Source organism: Pelophylax lessonae, assembly GCF_965119305.1.
Source record: "Pelophylax lessonae genome assembly, chromosome: 9".
Lineage (NCBI taxonomy): Eukaryota > Metazoa > Chordata > Amphibia > Anura > Ranidae > Pelophylax > Pelophylax lessonae.
This window is the reverse complement of record NC_138776.1, coordinates 273,951,659-273,972,646: the sequence shown is the minus strand read 5'-3', so window position 1 is coordinate 273,972,646 and position 20,988 is coordinate 273,951,659. Positions and strand designations below refer to the sequence as shown.

The 20,988-nt window shown below is 49.2% G+C and overlaps 1 protein-coding gene across 1 annotated transcript; it reads right to left on the bottom strand.

The window, feature by feature from the left end:
- Positions 1 to 4,987: 4,987 nt before the first annotated feature.
- Positions 4,988 to 20,687, bottom strand: LOC309562667 (uncharacterized protein). The gene is made up of 7 exons (XM_082266944.1): positions 20,570 to 20,687; positions 16,334 to 16,384; positions 14,234 to 14,579; positions 11,629 to 11,775; positions 9,242 to 9,412; positions 7,077 to 7,185; positions 4,988 to 6,991 (listed from the first exon to the last, which is right to left on the bottom strand). Exons 3-7 carry the CDS (start codon positions 14,519 to 14,521, stop codon positions 5,895 to 5,897), a joined length of 1,812 nt encoding a protein of 603 aa, XP_082123070.1. The 5' UTR covers positions 14,522 to 14,579; positions 16,334 to 16,384; positions 20,570 to 20,687; the 3' UTR covers positions 4,988 to 5,894.
- Positions 20,688 to 20,988: the final 301 nt, after the last annotated feature.

Sequence of the window (20,988 nt, the reverse complement as noted above, 5' to 3'; positions counted from 1 at the left end):
CGTTCCTGACTCAGCCGGATCTGATTGTCCAGAGACTACAGAGTCTTTTCCCATTTGGCCAGAATCTCCCTTTGCAGGGACCTCATATGGAACTGTGAAAACGGAACCGCCTCAAAAGGTAGACACAATCAGGCCCAGCATGCGCCTGCAAGTCCGGAGGGATTACCATCTGCTGGACAGCAGGAGATGAATTGCAGCATACAATTTCTGGAGTTTGTCCAGAGGAAGGAAAACTCTGGCTAAGGCCGAGTCCAGAGTCAGACCCAGATAGTACAGCTTTGTGGACAGAACCAGAGCAGACTTCTGAAAATTCAGAATCTAGCTGAACTCCCACAGAGTTTGTATGGTGTTCTCCAGGTTTTCCACCAGAGCAGTAGGAGACTCCGCTCGCAGAAGGAGGTCATCCAAGTAGCCCAGTACCGCGATCCCCCGTTGGCGTAACAAAGCTAGCATCGGTGCTAACACCTTTGTGAAGATCCAATGAGCAGAGGCGAGACCAAATGGACAAACTGATAATGCTCTTCTCCCACAGCAAAGCGGAGGAAGCGCTGGTGACTGGTGATTCTGAACTTCTGCATCTACACAATGCAGTTCAGCGCCTTGAGGTCCAGGATTGGACGCACCTTGCCATCCTTCCTGGGAACTGTAAACAGGTTTGAGTAAAAACCCTGAAAACCCTCCGAAGTTGGAACCAGGACAATCACCCCTTGAAGGAACAGGACCTTTAATGATGTCAACCTTGAAAGGGAAGATCTGTCAAGGCCTTTTTAGAAGTCTGGGCCACAGACCAGCATTTGATCCAAAAGACATTCCGAAGGATCACTGCTGAAAAGGAGAGCCGAGCCACTAGGGGAGCTGCATCCAAAGAGGCATCACAGATAAACTGCAGCCCCTGGATCAGCTGGTCTGCCAGCTCAGCAGAGGCAGCTGTTCTCCCTCCAGGTCACGGCGTAAAAGCTTAGCCCACTCAGTCAAAGTTTGCGCCACCAGGGCAAGGATGAATACCGTCCTTAGTGTCGAACCAGCCAGAGAGTGTACATATTGCGGGCCACAGCCTCCGCTTAAAGGCCGGGGGCTCTTCAACCAGAATAATGGTTGCCTTCAATCTGGAAACCAGAGGGTTCACCACCGGTGGAACAGTCCACTTCTTAATAAGAGACTCCTCATAGGGGTAACGCCTAAAAAAAAATCACTTAGTGACCCTAAGGGGACACTTTGGTCATCCCCACTCTTTAGCGACAATTTTGTCAAAATAGGTGGGGAAAGGCAACACCTTTGCCGCTCTGGATGGCTTGTGAGTGCCAAAGGGAACCTGCGCCAATGTTGCAGCTGCATCCTCCATCTTCAAGGTCTCACGCATAGATACAATCAGTGCGTCCACCAGCGTCTTTTCGTGCTCGGTTGCAGATGTGGAGGAATCAGCCTCACTATCAGAGGATCCTGGGCGTGTGGTTTCAGACCCAGCAAGGTGACCCACGTCTGTGGTGCTGAATCAGAAAGGACTCCAGGACCGTTGTCCGTGCATCGATGAATGGTTGGGACCCAGGGGGCCCCGCAGCCTCAGAGAGGGAATCAGGTGAAGAGATGTGCTCCAAAGACTCCCTGAGTCACCAGGGGACCCCACAAAAAATGTGTAAAACACTGCAAGGGACAACCCCCACCGCACTGGCAGCACCACCTGGTCACCAGGCACAAAGCACCAGGCGATCCTTAGCACAGAGGGAGAGAACCCCCACCAGTCTCACCATCCTAGAGAAACCGGCACCTGCAGCCACCGGGATAATCTGCACTGCATGTACAGTGATCAGGAAGTGCAAGGATCCAGAAGTCAGCACCAGGGGCTCCCACTGCCGAAATCGCCACCCACAGGGCTCCACTGTCATGGCCTCCGCTATTTTCAATGGTAACCCACCGCAAAATGGCCGCCAGACTACACAAACAAGGCCACTGTGCATAGAAACACACAGGCTGCAACAAAATGGCGGCCCCGTGTGGCACCACGGGGCTTCCAGGGACCCAGGAGGGATCCCTAGGCCTTAAGGACAGACCCAGGGAGGACGAAGGGCCCTGGCAGGAGCCCCCCCCCCACACAGCCGATTATCCAGTCATCTGTGGCGCACCCCCCGAGCCCCTATTGCCAGTTTAGCGCCCTGCCCGCACCCCAGGAGGTGGACCACACCACCCAAACAGCCCCAGCATAAGTGGAGGGGTAGGATGGGGGACAGATGAAACTGGGGTGCCTGACAGGAAGGAGAGGAATCTGATGACCATCCCAAGGAGGGGCCAACGTCCACCCCCAAAACCCTCCAGGGGGAGACAGCTACTCACCATACCAAGAACCCGGTCGGCACCCCTCCAGACAGGACCCCTCTCCATCGCAATGGGGGGGCAGTCGGCCAAGAGGAACGCTGTGACTTGGGCAAAGACTAGGTCGTATGCAACCTCGCAGGGCATTTAACTCGCAGGCTAGCCCCAGTCCAGTGGGGCTATTTTGTGGCCGACCTAGAGCGAAGCTGAGGTCTGCGCGCGCTCGCTGGCCAGACTGGGGTGACCACCGGGTCTAGATTGTCGAGCCCATTGCTCAGTCCAGCAGTTGATTGTAGATCTCACAGGAAGAAACCAGGAGAAAAATTTCTATCTAAGAAGAAAAAATTTGCCAGGAACAGAGATCCCAGCAATGAACTAGGACCTTACTCCAGACTAGGCAGAAAAAAAACTGAATAACTATAGCAGAGATAGGGAGTATACCCCCTGGGACTGCCCATAGGCGTAGCCAGATTATTTTTCTGCCTATTGTCCTACTCATGTAGGGGGCAGTATAACCCAATGATTATGAAGATCAGGAGCTGTGTCCATCAATGAACGAAAGAGGAAACAGAACTTTTTATATCCTTTTCCTGGAGAGTCAGCAGGATTCTGAGATGACTGAGCCATACTGCCACCCTATTGGAGAATTGAGCACTAGCAATCAAAAGCTAACCCCAGACCCTTCCCCCCACATCACCCATACAATGCTTCAGTTTTGTGCATTAGGCTTCATCCATGGCGGTCTTCAGGATTTTTCTCTGGGACCCTAAAGACGGATGGAGCTAGGCCCATGGTGCACAGTCTGTCACCTACAAGATAAATATGAAAAATTATCAGAGACTGTTCTACAGAAGACTGTCATAGATGAAGACTTACCAAAGGAAATGATCAGAGACCGATCTACAGAAGACTATCATAAATGAAGACTTAACAGAGGAAATGGTCAGAGACCGTTCTACAGAAGACAGTCATAGATGAAGATTTACCAAAGGAAATGATCAGAGACCGATCTACAGAAGACTATCATAAATGAAGACTTAACAGAGGAAATGGTCAGAGACCGTTCTACAGAAGACAGTCATAGATGTAGACCTACCAGAAGAAATGGTCAGAGACCGATCTACAGAAGACTATCATAAATGAAGACTTACTAGAGGAAATGGTCAGAGACCGTTCTACAGAAGACGGTCATAGATGAAGACTTACTAGAGGAAATGGTCAGAGACCGTTCTACAGAAGATGGTCATAGATGAAGACTTACTAGAGGAAATGGTCAGAGACTGTTCTACAGAAGACGGTCATAGATGAAGACTTACTAGAGGAAATGGTCAGAGACTGTTCTACAGAAGATGGTCATAGATGAAGACTTACTAGAGGAAATGGTCAGAGACTGTTCTACAGAAGATGGTCATAGATGAAGACTTACCAGAGGAAATGGTCAGAGACCGTTCTACAGAAGACTGTCATAGATGAAGACTTACTCGAGGAAATGGTCAGAGACCGTTCTACAGAAGATGGTCATAGATGAAGACTTACTAGAGGAAATGGTCAGAGACCGTTCTACAGAAGACTGTCATGGATAAAGACTTACCAAAGGAAATGATCAGAGACCGATCTACAGAAGACTATCATAAATAAAGACTTAACAGAGGAAATGGTCAGAGACCGTTCTACAGAAGACAGTCATAGATGAAGACTTACCAAAGGAAATGATCAGAGACCGATCTACAGAAGACTATCATAAATGAAGACTTAACAGAGGAAATGGTCAGAGACCGTTCTACAGAAGACAGTCATAGATGTAGACCTACCAGAAGAAATGGTCAGAGACCGATCTACAAAAAACTATCATAAATGAAGACTTACTAGAGGAAATGGTCAGAAACCGTTCTACAGAAGACGGTCATAGATGAAGACTTACTAGAGGAAATGGTCAGAGACTGTTCTACAGAAGATGGTCATAGATGAAGACTTACTAGAGGAAATGGTCAGAGACCGTTCTACAGAAGACGGTCATAGATGAAGACTTACTAGAGGAAATGGTCAGAGACTGTTCTACAGAAGATGGTCATAGATGAAGACTTACTAGAGGAAATGGTCAGAGACCGTTCTACAGAAGACTGTCATGGATAAAGACTTACTCTGGGAAATTGTCAGGGACTGTTCTACAGAAGACTGTCATAGATGAAGACTTACTAGCGGCAACGGTCAGGGACTGTTCTACAGAGGTGGTTTGCAACTTTTTTCATGACATAGGAGACAGTCTGAGACCTGGGACATAATATAATAAACTGGGATTACTGGTATTGAAGGTCTCTTTACAAAGGAATGCTTCTATTACTGACTGCAGGGGCCCAAGGGCCACATTTCAAACACCAAAGAGCCATATATAGCCCTTGGACTGTAGGTTGGGCACCAGGGCTTTGGTCAGAGACCCCAACAAGCATGTTTTTTTTCCCATCTCTGCTCCTAGTCCGTGACTTAGACAGCAATAAAGTTAAAGCATCAGAAAGCTAGCCAGGGAACTAGCATTGACTATAGCAGAGGTCAGAGATGGCGCCCCCCCCCCCCCATACTTTTCCAATGGCTAATCCCTATTAGAGTCACACAGCATCCTATCCGTATGGAACGGAAGGAGAGGCCGGCAGGGGCCCCCAGTACAGACACAAATAAGGCAGACACAGGCCGCTCATATCATGCACGGCTGCTAACAAGGCAGTATATATATTTATTCATTCCAGCCCATTACTAAAAATAAAATATGGCAGGACAAAATGGGGAAATGGTAACGCAGGTTACAGATGAACTCAGAAATAAAATCAGAAACAACGGCTTGCCATGACAGAGGTTTAAAGACGCGTCATCTCTCAACAAGGGACAAGAAAGATGGGGGGAGGGGGTGGTGAGAAATCATCGTCACATAGCAAGCGTCAGCACGCATCCAGATATTGTCAGGTGGTTAATTAACAGCCTTTAATTAAGACATTTTAGTTATTTTCAATATGAAAAAAATTATAAGATGAAATTGCAGGAAAAAAAAAAAAAAAAAAAATCTTCAACTTTCGTCCTCGTTGAATGCTCCTCGGCCCCGGCGAACGCCTGCTTTTATTTTTGGAAATAAAAAAATAACTATCCTCGAACATTATTGTGAATCATTTGCAATAGTCCCGAGATATACGATACAAATGAGAAGAAACAAAGATGGCCGTTTTCCAGGCGGGGTGGTGGCCCTCGTGTATCGGCTCTGGGCTAGCGGTCCTCGGCCATTGGCAAAAAGATCCTTCCTGGAAAGACAGAAATACTCGAGTTCGAAGACTTTGGCCACGTAACACGAAGGAAAAACACCCTCCGACTCTCAGAGGAAAAAACAGAAACAACGAGATTTTAGATGGTTAGTCTCCCTGATGCCACGGTGAGAATATTGCATAAATTGGGGAAAGGGGCGGGGACTGACAGACAAGACGCACATGCTACTGTCCACGAGGTCACAAAGGGGGTGGGGACTCCGGTAAACAAGGTCTAATATTAATAGGTGTCTGTATGTTAGAAATGGCTTCTTCCACGACAAGATCCAACGATGATCCATCTCACAAGATCTGCTTGACCAGCATATCTGCGACGTTCAAGGCGGTGAAGGGGCTCCGCTCTATGTGGGTGGCCTGATGGACGATCAAATTGCTATTTCTGGTGAAACATTTGCCACATACAGAACAGGAATACGGTTTCTCTCCGGTGTGACCAGTCAGGTGATTGAGAAGGGTCGGCTTGTTTGCGAACACCTTCCCGCACTCCGGGCAGGTCAGTCTCTCCCTCCGGTGATCTCTCCGGTGATTGGCGAAGTCTGATCGCCTGACGAAGCACTCCTGACATTCGGAGCAGGTGTAAGTCTTCAGAGTGCGGTCTTTCTTGGTGGAGGAGACGGTCGCCTCTTCGCTTGTTCCTTCCTCCCCTGAATTGGGCTCCTCTGTACTGGGAGCTGATTTTTGGGGTGCGTCCTCTTGGGGTGGAGGATGGATTTCAGGTTCTTGAACCGGCTCGTCTTCCTCAGAGCCCGATCCTCCCTCGATTGGGGCGAATGAAAACTTTGTATGTGCATGTTTTATTAGGGCGTTTACATCCGTATCCAAGTTACTGTTGTCGTCAAACCCCAAGAAGTCCACGGGGCCACCACTGTTTGGGAAGAGCATTGGAGGGGGTTCGGTGTGCGTAGCTGGAAACTGCTCATAGTCAGCTGGGGTGTACATGTTAGAATCATTGTCGTCTTCTCCAGAGTCGGTATCTTCTGCACGGTATGTAGGCGTGTAGCTGCGTTTCTTGTATTTCCGGGCTGTATAGGTTTCAGGATAGCTGGAATTTCCTTCATCTTCAGAGACAGACTCCTCTTTGATCTTTACGGATAAGAACTGCGCGTTATCCATGGCGTTCCCATCTTCACAAGACGCAGATTCTTCCTTGACACGGATAGTCGTGAAGTCTGCAGGATCCGGGTCTCCCAGATTATCCTCTACGCTCGACTCGTCTTTGATGCTCTGAACCTTAAAGGGTGTATTGACCGTCTGGACGTAGGTTCCCGATTCGGTGATCATTTCCCCCTTGTGGCTGGCCACCTCATCCTTATTATTGTGATCTGCACCACTATAGACGTTGGCATCCCCGGAAATGACCTCCTCAGCCAGCCTTGCACCTGGAATAAAGAAGAACACAGATTTTCATGTCATTTCTACACATTGTACGACTCAGTGAAGATGATAAGACAAAACGCCTCTTACCCTGGGAGGTGGAAGGTCGGCTCCTCTCCACTATCACACTTTTGTGCGCACCTTTGTTCTTCCCTTTCCCAACATGTGAACTAGTGGAATGCTCACCACCTCCGGGGCCCTAGGACACAAAATGACACAATCACCATCCCGGCACATCCCCAAAGATCCAAAGATACATCCCAGAACCTCACCTCCCCGGCACATCCCTAACCACCGTCATCCAAATATACATCCCAGAACCTCACCACCCCGGGACATGCCAGAACCTCACCTCCCCGGCACATCCCTAACCATCCCCCATCCAATAATACATCCCAGAACCTCCCTAACCATTGAAAGATACATCCCAGAACATGACTTCCTCCGGCACATCCCCAACCATCCAAAGATACATCCCAGAACCTAACCTCCCCAGCACATCCCCAATCATCGCCATCAAAAAATACATCCCAGAACCTCACCATCCCGGCAAATCCCCAACCATCGCCATTCAATAATACATCCCAGAACCTCACCACCCCCCCCCCCCCCGAGACATCCCAGAATCTCACCACCCCCCGAGACATCCCAGAACCTCACCACCCCCCCCGAGACATCCCAGAACCTCACCACCCCCGATACATCCCAGAACCTTATCAACCCCCCCCCCCCCCCCAAGGCATCCCAGAACCTCATCACCCCCCCTCCCCAAGACATCCCAGAACCTCACCACCCCCCCCCAGACATTCCAGAACCTCACCACCCCCCCCAGACATTCCAGAACCTCACCCCCCCCCCCCACCCGAGACATGCCAGAACCTCAACACCCCCCCCCCCCGAGACATCCCAGAACCTCACCACCAACCCCCCCCCCGCCCCGAGACATCCCAGAACCTCACCACCCCAAGACATCCCAAGACCTCACCTCCTCCGGGGCCGTAAGACACACTGACACGATCACCATCCCAAAACATCCAAAGATACATCCCAGAACTTCACCTCCTCGGCACATCCCTAACCATCGTCATCCAAATATACATCCCGAACTCCACTACCCTGGGACATCCCAGAACCTCACCTCCTCCAGCACATCCCCAACCATCGTCATCCAAATATACATCCCAGAACCTCACCTCCCCAGCATATACCAGAACGAGAACCTCACCTCCTCGGCACATGCCCATTCGATAATACATTCCAGAGCCTCACCATCCTGGCGAATCCCCAACCATCCAAAGATAAATCCCAGAACCTCCCCTGGCAAATCCCCAACCATCACAACACATCCCAGATCCTCACCTCCGCGGCACATCCCTAACAATCACCATTCAAAGATACATCCTAGAACTTCACCTCCCCAACCAATCGCCATTCAAATATACATCCCAGAACCTCATCTCCCTGGAACATCTCCAACAATAACCATCCAAAGATACATCCCAGAACCTCACCTCCCTGACACATCCCCATCCAATAATACATCCCAGAACCTCAGCTCCCTGGCAAATCCCCAACCATCGCCATCCAATGATATATCCCAGAACGTCAGCTCCCCAGAATATCCCCAACCATCGCCATCCAATAATATATCCCAGAACCTCACCATCCCAGCACATCCTTAACAATCACAATCCAAAGGCACATCCCAGAATCTCAACATCCCCGCACATCCCCAATCATCCAATGATACATCCCAGAAAATCAGCTCCCCGACACATCCCTAACCATCGCCATCCAATGATACATCCCAGAACCTCAGCTCCCCGACACATCCCCAACCAATAATACATCCCAGAACCTCACCTCCCCGGCACATCCCCAACAATCACTATCCAAATATACATCCCAGAACCTTACAATCCCAGGATGTCCCCAACCATCACCATCCAATAATACATCCCAGAACCTCACCATCCAGGCACATCCCAGAATCTCACCATCCCCACACATCCCCAATCATCCAATTATTCATCCCAGAACCTCACCCCACTGGCACATCCCCAACAATCACCATCTAATGATACATCCCAGAACCTCACCTCCCCGACACATCCCCAACAATCACCATCTAATGATACATCCCAGAACCTCACCTCCCCGACTCATCCCCAACAATCACCATCTAATGATACATCCCAGAACCTCACCTCCCCGACACATCCCCAACCATCCAAAGATACATCCCAGAACCTCACCTCTCCGGTCAGCAGCTGGATGATTCGGAAGGTGAGATCCAGGATCTTCTGGTCGCTCTGCCTCTCCTGTTTCAGAGTCTGTGCTACAGATGCCGATACTGGACCTCCTGGGGCTGGTGGGTAGTTCCCGGGGATGACAGGTTCACCAGACTTTGTCATGACCGTACATTCCTAGACAAGAAGACGTCATAATAACATCTTGACACATACACCCACCAGATCCAGGGAAGGATTCTTGCAGCACAATTGTGGGACACAAAATCAAAGTTACTTACATTACACATAGGAATGTCTACTCTACAAACACCCAGGGAGGGCCACAGAGCACTATGGAGCACCACAGAGCACTATGGAGCACCATGGACTGCTATAGAGCACCAAAGAGCACCATGGACTGCTATAGAGCACCAAAGAGCACCATGGACTGCTATGGAGCACCAAAGAGTATTATGGAGCACTGCAGGGCGCAATGAATTACCATGGACCGCTATGGAGCATCACGGAGCAGAGGATAGAACAAAACTCCTCCAGAAGTGAATGGAAAATCCCATGCCCTTGTTGGATTTAGAGCCGTGGTAACATCGGATTCCACACCCATATGTGTAGCTTTGGTGAGAATACCAACAAGCCCTCGGGATCCCAGTTCTAGCTATTCACTCCGGACCTCTGGAAAGTTTTGTACCGCGTCCACAATAGGGGATCAGCTTTGTTGAGAAGCCCTTCACACGGCCCGGACTTTATAGGAATGCTGGCTATTGGTCGAAAGGTTCAGTTCACCTTTTCACAAACAACTGAAAAAGTGAACACACTACAACCTCCCCACCCCTCTGGTCCCTGCTGCATGTACCTTCTATGGACCCCATCGTCCGACACCCACTGCAGCTGGTATAACTGCCCGCCACATTAAAATTACACACCGATGGAAGAATAACAGCATGACACAAGCAGAGGCCGCCGCTCATTGGACAATACTGGTCATGTGACTGTGAAGGAGTTATGTTTAAACGCTGCACCCAGACAGGTAGAGGGTCAACAACAGCCTGACCTTTTGACATATTTGACCTATGGCATGAATGATACCACAGCGCCATCTAGAGTTTGGGTAGGGGAATGTTTACTCATACAGGACAAGCTGCAAGGGGGATCGCCATAAAATAACAGGAGGGTCTGTGAATGGGGGGGGGGGGGGGGGGGGGGCTCCATGAAAACAAGGAAGGTCTGTACGGGGGGGGCTCCATAACGACCAGGAATGTCTGTGCAAGGGGGGCTCAGTAAACAACCAAGAAGGTCTGTACAAGGGGGGGGGGGGGCTCCATAATGACCAGGAGGGTCAGTAAGGGGAAGGGGGGTCTTTATAAAAGAAATGGGAAGGACTGTACGAGGGGGGGGCTCCATTATGAAAACAAGGAAGGTTTGTACAGGGTTAAGGGCTCTATAAAGACCAGGAATGTCTGTAAGAGGGGGGGGGCTCCATATCTACCAGGAAGGTCTGTGCAAGGGGGAATCCAAACCACCAGGAAGGTTTGTACAGGGGGGGGGGGGCTACATCTACATGACCACCAGGAAGGTCTGTACAAGAGGGGTCCAGGATAATAACCAGGAGGGTCTGTGCAAGGGGGGGGGGATAACAACCAGGAAGGTCTGTACAAGGGGTGGGGGGGCTCCATAATGACTAGGAAGAAGGTCTGTACAAGGGGGGTTCCATAACAACCAGGAAGGTCTATACAAGGGGGGGCCTCCATAATGACTAGGAAGGTCTGTACAGGGGGGGGGGGTTCCATAACAACCATGAAGGTCTGTAAAAAATGTCACCTGGGGATGACGCTAGAACTGTATTTCTTGCGAGAGCCTGTAGAGCCGGGAGCTCAGGTTGCCTATGGAGATGGTAAAGCCGCTATAACCGGAGAGGAGTATTGTACACAGACCATAGTCCATGCTCTTCCTTTAGGAAGGTTAGGTAGCGTGTGCATGTGTTGTATGTAGATCTGTAATACTCTGTATATACAACACTCTAGGTCAGTAAAAACATGGAATACACTACAGGAGGTTTATGCTTCCTTGCTTTTACTACAAAGCAAAAAACAGTGACCACACTCCTCGAGGTCCCTTTCTTCCGGGACAGTGTCCGAAACAAAGAGGATTCTTATTGGTCAGTGCGATCACATGGCCAGTGTTGTCCAATAAGCACTCACCATTGCAAGCAATATGTGGCTAAAAAGTCTCCAGCTCTGTTTAGCGCCTCAGCATTACACCAGATGGAAGGGACATCAAAGTTGGGGGCACTGGACAAACTTCTACAGAATTTAGGAGCAGTCCATGCATTGGGTACTCAAGCTACCCTGGCTCCTGCCCGTTCCTGGTTATGTGACACTCCCAGAATCCCTCACCTCTCCAGCCAGGACAGAAATGATCTCCATGGTGAGGTTCAGAATCTTCTCTGACATCTCCTTCCTTTCCTTGGCAGCTCTGGCTTTGGGTTTCATTCCAGCCTTGCGTAGTTGGGAACGCTCGCTTGTTCTTGTTTTTTTATTGGCCTTCAAATGAAAGAAATAAAAAAGGAAATACAGCTAGTCTGAATACAGTATGGAACATTCGTACATCTACATGAAAACATACTTCTTGCTCTAATGCTGCATTCATGTCCTACAGGATTTTAGGAACTCCAAGCTGTGAGGTCTTTTGCTGTGTTAATGTGCAGAGAATAAATACGAATTCTGAGTCGGAAAAACTACCTGAAAGTCCAATGAACCAGGAGCACCAAGAAAAAAAGTGTGATTCTCTATGAATCGTCTTACACGGAAACTGGTTTTCACGGTCTATAAGACATCGTCCCATATATAATCATGGTGGTTCCTCCACAAGATCCCAACTATCAGATAATTTATTTTGCTCTGCTGGCTAAAGACGGTATTGTAAAAGACCTGCACAAAGCTCGGACCTTCACCCAATGGAAGAACCTGCACAAAGCTCTGACCTTCACCCAATGGAAGAACCTGCACAAAGCTATGACCTCAACCCAATGGAAGAATCTGCACAAAGCTCGGACCTTCACCCAATGGAAGAACCAGCACAAAGCTCTGACCTTCATCCAATGGAAGAACCAGCACAAAGCTCTGACCTTCACCCAATGGAAGAACCAGCACAAAGCTCAGACCTTCACCCAAAAGAAGAACCAGCACAAAGCTCTGACCTTCACCCAATGGAAGAACCAGCATAAAGCTCAGACCTCCGAAGGAAGAACCCGCACAAAGCTCTGACCTCCGATGGAAGAACCCGCACAATGCTCTGACCTCAGATGGAAGAACCCGCACAAAGCTCTGACCTCCGATGGAAGAACCCGCACAAAGCTCTGACCTCCGATGGAAGAACCCGCACAAAGCTCTGACCTCCGATGGAAGAACCCGCACAAAGCTCTGACCTCCGAAGGAAGAACCCGCACAATGCTCTGACCTCCGATGGAAGAACCCGCACAAAGCTCTGACCTCCGATGGAAGAACCCGCACAATGCTCTGACCTCCGATGGAAGAACCCGCACAATGCTCTGACCTCCGATGGAAGAACCCGCACAAAGCTCTGACCTCCGAAGGAAGAACCCGCACAAAGCTCTGACCTCCGAAGGAAGAACCCGCACAAAGCTCTCCGAAGGAAGAACCTGCACAAAGCTCTGACCTCCGAAGGAAGAACCCGCACAAAGCTCTGACCTCCGAAGGAAGAACCTGCACAAAGCTCTGACCTCCGAAGGAAGAACCTGCACAAAGCTCTGACCTCCGAAGGAAGAACCTGCACAAAGCTCTGACCTCCGAAGGAAGAACCTGCACAAAGCTCTGACCTCCGAAGGAAGAACCCGCACAAAGCTCTGACCTCCGAAGGAAGAACCCGCACAAAGCTCTGACCTCCGAAGGAAGAACCCGCACAAAGCTCTGACCTCCGAAGGAAGAACCCGCACAAAGCTCTGACCTTATTCCAGTAGAAGAAAATGCACAATGCTCTGACCACCACTGAACACAACATCTGCAGGAGGACGTGGAAATTACATCTATTAGCTTTACTAACTTCAATCACACCTCAATTGTTCTAGCAGCCAAAGGAAGCTTCCCATAAGAACACAGCGAAAGGAGGACTACGTTCCAGTCAATACTCCTTAACCCCCTGAAATATCGTGCTGAGCATGACAGAGCCCCCAATACAACCCCCTGAAGTGTGGTGCTGGTCACGACAGAGCCCCCAATACAACCCCCTGAAGTGTAGTGCTGGACATGACAGAGCCCCCAATACAACCCCCTGAAGTGTGGTGCTGGGCATGACAGAGCCCCCAGAAAAAAAAACCCTGAAATGCGGTGCTGGGCATAATGGGCCCTAATACAAACCCCTGGAATAAGGTGCAGGGCATGAAGGGCCCCAATACAATCCCTAAAATTTGGTGTTGGGCATAAGGGGCCACAATACAACCTCCTGGAATAGGGGGTAGGACGTGAAGGGCCCCAATACAACCCTCTGGAATAAGATGCTTGGTATGAAGGGGCCCCAATACAACCCCTTGAAATATGGTCCTAGGCATGATGGGGGTGCAAATACAACCCCTGAAATTAGGAGTTGGGCATAAGAGGCCCCAATACAACCCCCTGGAATAAGGTGCAGGGCATGAAGGGCTTCAATACAACCCCCTGGAATAAGGTGCAGGGCATTAAGGGCCCCAATACAACCCCTTGGAATAAGGTGCTTGGTATGAAGGGGCCCCAATACAACCCTTGGAATATAGTGCTGGGCATGAAGGGTCCCCAATACAACCCCCTGGAATAAAATGCCCCAATGATTTGATCTCTTTAGCATATTTGTCTCCCAGCCTATAGGAATATGTTTATTAGTCTGGGGCCATGACTCTCCTAGCCAGGCTCCTGTACATCATTGGCTGGAGGACACCTCAACAATCGCAAAACCCACCAATCCATAAGGAAAGGAACTCATGGAACTCAAGGAACGTTTGAGACTTACTGGGCCATCTGGAAGAAGTACGGAGCTGACACCAGCCAGGTCCACTGCTCCAGACGGGAGGGAGGTAGGTTCTCCACCAAAATCTGGTCCCTGAGATGCGTTCAGCACTATGGAGAGCGGGTGAGTTCTCTTACGAGGTGCGTTTGCCTTGCGTCCTCGGCGGGATGCGTTGGGGAAGATCGATGAAACGGGAACTTTCTTCAATATATTCTGCAGCCCACTCGGCTCAAAGGCGTCCATCGGAAAGTAGCCGATCCGGTCTGAAAGTCCCTCCGCCATCCTGTCCATGGTGTCACCGGGTGGGCCGGTCAGTGCTCCTCTGTCATCATCCAATGGCGGCCACCCTGTGGGAATACATCCAGAATTATCCAGAGGAACTCCCCACCTCCAACGGGGCCCCGGGCTACAGAAAACAATGTTCACTACTTTATCCAGAGGAACTCCCCACCTCCAACGGGGCCCCAGGCTACAGAAAACAATATCCACAGGAACTCCCCACCTCCAACGGGGCCCCAGGCTACAGAAAACAATATCCACTACTTTATCCAGAGGAACTTCCACCTCCAACGGGGCCCCGGCTACAGAAAACAATGTCCACTACTTTATCCAGAGGAACTCCCACCTCCAACGGGGCCCAGGCTACAGAAAACAATATCCACAGGAACTCCCCACCTCCAACGGGGCCCCAGGCTACCGAAAACAATATCCACTACTTTATACAGAGGAACTCCCCACCTCCTACGGGGCCCAGGCTACAGAAAACATATCCACTACTTTATCCAGAGGAACTCCCCACCTCCTACGGGGCCCCGGCTACAGAAAACATATCCACTACTTTATCCAGAGGAACTCCCCACGTCCAATGGGGCCCCGGCTACAGAAAACAATATCCACTACTTTATCCAGAGGAACTCCCCACCTCCAACGGGGCCCAGGCTACAGAAAACAATATCCACTACTTTATCCAGAGGAACTCCCACCTCCTACGGGGCCCGGCTACAGAAAACAATATCCACTACTTTATCCAGAGGAACTCCCCACCTCCTACGGGGCCCCAGGCTACAGAAAACAATATCCACTACTTTATCCAGAGGAACTCCCCACCTCCTACGGGGCCCCAGGCTACAGAAAACAATATCCACTACTTTATCCAGAGGAACTCCCCACCTCCTACGGGGCCCCAGGCTACAGAAAACAATATTCACTACTTTATCCAGAGGAACTCCCCACCTCCAACAGGCCCCAGGCTACAGAAAACAATATTCACTACTTTATCCAGAGGAACTCCCACCTCCTACGGGGCCCCCGGCTACAGAAAACAATATCTACTACTTTATCCAGAGGAACTCCCCACCTCCTACGGGGCCCCCGGCTACAGAAAACTATAATATCCACTACTTTATCCAGAGGAACTCCCCACCTCCTACGGAGCCCCGGCTACAGAAAACAATATCCACTACTTTATCTAGAGGAACTCCCCACCTCCTACGGGGCCCCCGGCTACAGAAAACAATATTCACTACTTTATCCAGAGGAACTCCCCACCTCCTACGGGGCCCCCGGCTACAGAAAACTATAATATCCACTACTTTATCCAGAGGAACTCCCCACCTCCTACGGGGCCCCGGCTACAGAAAACAATATCTACTACTTTATCCAGAGGAACTCCCCACCTCCTACGGGGCCCCCGGCTACAGAAAACTATAATATCCACTACTTTATCCAGAGGAACTCCCCACCTCCTACGGAGCCCCGGCTACAGAAAACAATATCCACTACTTTATCTAGAGGAACTCCCCACCTCCTACGGGGCCCCCGGCTACAGAAAACAATATTCACTACTTTATCCAGAGGAACTCCCCACCTCCTACGGGGCCCCCGGCTACAGAAAACTATAATATCCACTACTTTATCCAGAGGAACTCCCCACCTCCAACGGGGCCCCGGCTACAGAAAACAATATCCACTACTTTATCCAGAGGAACTCCCCACCTCCTACGGGGCCCCGGCTACAGAAAACAATATCCACTACTTTATCCAGAGGAACTCCCCACCTCCTACGGGGCCCCGACTACAGAAAACATATCCACTACTTACCCTCAGCTCAGTTCTTCGTAGCGGGAGTCCTCTCATCCAATCACCATCCAATATCTGAAACCAACGGAGAATGAATGGGGACATATCAGGAGAAGAACATCAGAGTGAACGGGCCGTATACCTATATTATATATCACATATACACACAGTATCTGACTAAAGTAAGTACACCCCTCCCATGTGACAACACTGAAGAAATGAGACTTTGCTACAATGTAAAGTAGTGAGTGTACAGCTTGTATAACAGTGTAAATTTACTGTCCCCTCAAAATAACTCAACACACAGCCATTAATGTCTAAACCGCTGGCAACAAAAGTCAGTACACCCCTAAGTGACAATGTCCAAATTGGGCCCAAAGTGACAATATTTTGTGTGGCCACCATTATTTTCCAGCACTGCCTTAACCCTCTTGGGCATGGAGTTCACCAGAGCTTCACAGGTTGTCACTGGAGTCCTCTTCCCCTCCCCCATGATGACATCACAGAGCTGGTGGATGTTAGAGACCTTCCCCTCCTCCCCCTTCTGTTTGAGGATTCCCACAGATGCCCAATAGGGTTTAGGTCTGGAGCCGCTTGGCCAGTCCATCACCTTTACCCTCAGCTTCTTTAGCAAGGCAGTCGTCATCTTGGAGGTGTTTGGGGTCGTTATGTTGGAATACTGCCCTGCCCCCCAGTCTCTGAAGGGAGGGGATCATGCTCTGCTTCAGTATGTCACAGTACATGTTGGCATTCATGGTTCCCTCAATGATCTGTAGCCCCCCAGTGCCGGCAGCACTCATGCAGCCCCAGACCATGACACTCCCACCACCATGCCTGACTGTAGGAAGACACACTTGTCTTTGTACTCCTCACCTGGTTGCCCCCACACACGCCTGACACCATCTGACACCAAATAAGTTTATCTTGGTCTCATCAGAGCACAGGAGATGGTTCCAGTAATCCATGTCCTTAGTCTGCTTGTCTTCAGCAAACTGTTTGCAGGCTTTCTTGTCCATCATCTTTAGAAGAGGCTTCCTTCTGGGATGACAGCCATGCAGACCAATTTGATGCAGTGTGCGACGTATGGTCTGAGCACTGACAGGCCGACCCCTCCCCCACCCCTTCAACCTCTGCAGCAATGCTGGCAGCACTCATACCTCTATTTCCCAAAGACAACCTCTGGATATGACGCTGAGCACGGCACTCAACTTCTTTGGTGGACCATGGTGAGGCCTGTTCTGAGTGGAACCTGTCCTGGTAAACTGCTGTATGGTCTTGGCCACCGTGCTGCAGCTCAGTTTCAGGGTGTTGGCAATCTTCTTATAGCCTAGGCCATCTTTATGTAGAACAACAATTCTTTTTTCAGATCCTCAGAGAGTTCTTCGCCATGAGGAGCCATGTTGAACTTCCAGTGACCAGTATGAGAGAGTGAGAGCGATAACACCAAATATAACACACCTGCTCCCCATTCACACCTGAGACCTTGTAACACTAACGAGTCACATGACCCCGGGGAGGGAAAATGAATGATTGGGCCCAATTTGGACATTGTCACTTAGGGGTGTACTGACTTTTGTTGCCAGTGGTTTAGACATTAATGGCTGTGTGTTGAGTTATTTTGAGGGGACAGTAAGACCCGGTTCACACTACTGCGTGTGCGTGGTTCGCATGTCATGTTGGAGCGCACTGCTCCGACATGACATGCGATCAGCTGTGCGGTGCGAGTTTAGCCATACAGTTTGTATGGCTAAATTTGCATCGCACCCGCAGCAAAGACGCACAGGAGGCATTTTTGCTGCCGCATCAGAATCGGATCGCACAGCGGTTCACACTTGTGCAATCCGATCCTGTGCGAACTGCACAATCGCACTGCGATATGCGATCAAACTGGGGGTGTCGTTAAGATTACATTGACACCCCCAGCGGATCGCATATGGCAGTGTGAACTGCCGGGGGTGCGTGTGCAATGCGGGAACACGCTGCAAATTCGCAGCCTTCCCGCATCGCAATAGTGTGAACCGAGTCTGAATTTACACTGTTATACAAGCTGTACACTCACTACTTTACATTGTAGCAAAGTCTCATTTCTTCAGTGTTGTCACATGGGAGGGGTGTACTTACTTTTGTCAGATCCTGTATATTCAGGAGTACTCCTAATAAGATCTGACCTCTCCTGCAGAGTATTACACCTAATAAGATCTGACCTCTCCTGCAGAGTATTACACCTAATAAGATCTGACCTCTCCTGCAGAGTATTACATCTAATAAGATCTGACCTCTCCTGCAGAGTATTACACCTAATAAGATCTGATCTCTGCAGAGTATTACATCTAATAAGATCTGATCTCTCTGCAGAGTATTACATCTAATAAGATCCGATCTCTCTGCAGAGTATTACACCTAATAAGATCTGATCTCTCTGCAGAGTATTACACCTAATACCTAATAAGATCCGATCTCTCTGCAGAGTATTACACCTAATAAGATCTGATCTCTGCAGAGTATTACATCTAATAAGATCTGATCTCTCTGCAGAGTATTACACCTAATAAGATCTGATCTCTGCAGAGTATTACACCTAATAAGATCTGATCTCTGCAGAGTATTACACCTAATAAGATCTGATCTCTGCAGAGTATTACACCTAATAAGATCTGATCTCCTCTGCAGAGTATTACACCTAATAATATCTGATCTCTCCTGCAGAGTATTACACCTAATAAGATCTGATCTCTGCAGAGTATTACACCTAATAAGATCCGATCTCTCCTGCAGAGTATTACACCTAATAAGATCTGATCTCTCTGCAGAGTATTACACCTAATAAGATCTGATCTCTGCAGAGTATTACACCTAATAAGATCTGATCTCTGCAGAGTATTACACCTAATAAGATCCGATCTCTCCTGCAGAGTATTACACCTAATAAGATCTGATCTCTGCAGAGTATTACACCTAATAAGATCTGATCCATGCAGAGTATTATATCTAATAAGATCTGATCTCTCCTGCAGAGTATTACACCTAATAAGATCTGATCTCTGCAGAGTATTACACCTAATAAGATCTGATCTCTGCAGAGTATTACACCTAATAAGATCTGATCTCTGCAGAGTATTACACCTAATAAGATCTGATCTCTCCTGCAGAGTATTACACCTAATAAAATCTGATCTCTCTGCAGAGTATTACACCTAATAAGATCCGATCTCTCTGCAGAGTATTACACCTAATAAGATCTGATCTCTGCAGAGTATTACACCTAATAAGATCTGATCTCTGCAGAGTATTACACCTAATAATATCTGATCTCTCTGCAGAGTATTACACCTAATAAGATCTGATCTCTCCTGCAGAGTATTACACCTAATAAAATCTGATCTCTCTGCAGAGTATTACACCTAATAAGATCTGATCTCTCCTGCAGAGTATTACACCTAATAAGATCTGATCTCTCTGCAGAGTATTACACCTAATAAGATCTGATCTCTGCAGAGTATTACACCTAATAATATCTGATCTCTCTGCAGAGTATTACACCTAATAAGATCCGATCTCTCTGCAGAGTATTACACCTAATAAGATCCGATCTCTCTGCAGAGTATTACACCTAATAAGATCCGATCTCTCTGCAGAGTATTACATCTAATAAGATCTGATCTCTCTGCAGAGTATTACACCTAATAAAATCTGATCTCCCCTGCAGAGTATTACACCTAATAAAATCTGATCTCCCCTGCAGAGTATTACACCTAATAAGATCTGATCTCTCCTGCAGAGTATTACACCTAATAAGATCTGATCTCTCTGCAGAGTATTACACCTAATAAGATCTGATCCCTGCAGAGTATTACACCTAATAAGATCCGATCTCTGCAGAGTATTACACCTAATAATATCTGATCTCTCTGCAGAGTATTACACCTAATAAAATCTGATCTCCCCTGCAGAGTATTACACCTAATAAGATCTGATCTCTCCTGCAGAGTATTACACCTAATAAGATCTGATCTCTGCAGAGTATTACACCTAATAAGATCTGATCTCTGCAGAGTATTACACCTAATAAGATCCGATCTCTGCAGAGTATTACACCTAATAATATCTGATCTCTGCAGAGTATTACACCTAATAAGATCTGATCTCTCTGCAGAGTATCTCTCCCATATATGGGGGAGGGGCGGTCAGGGCTGCAGACTATTTCTCCTGGCTCCTCCCCCTCTCTGGGGTCGGAGGACGGTGTAGGGGGGCGGTCGGTACCTTCTTCCGGTCGGTATCGGTGGGTCAGTCTGGATCTCCCCGGTTCTGGTTGCTATCCGGCCTTCCTCCCTGGATACCGTCTGCCCTCCCCCTCACCCTTCCTTCCGCGTCACCTGATCACCGGCCGGCCAATCAGCGGCCGCCTCCTCCCTAGCCTGGCAGCCCCTCCGCACCACGTGATCCCGGGGGCGGGGCCTCCGCTCACTGCCTGACAGGCGCTCATTGTCCTCCGCCGCCATTTTGTTCTCCTCCGCCATGATGGCCGGACGGGGCCCCTGAGGGGTGACAGAGGGGCCCCTGAGTGTTATATGTCACCCCTCCCCCCTATAGAGGAGGGAATGTATAAAGAGACCCCGTCACGGTGTCTAGAGAGATGGGGGCCCCTGAGGGGGATAAAGGGGCCCCTGAGGGGGGTGTAG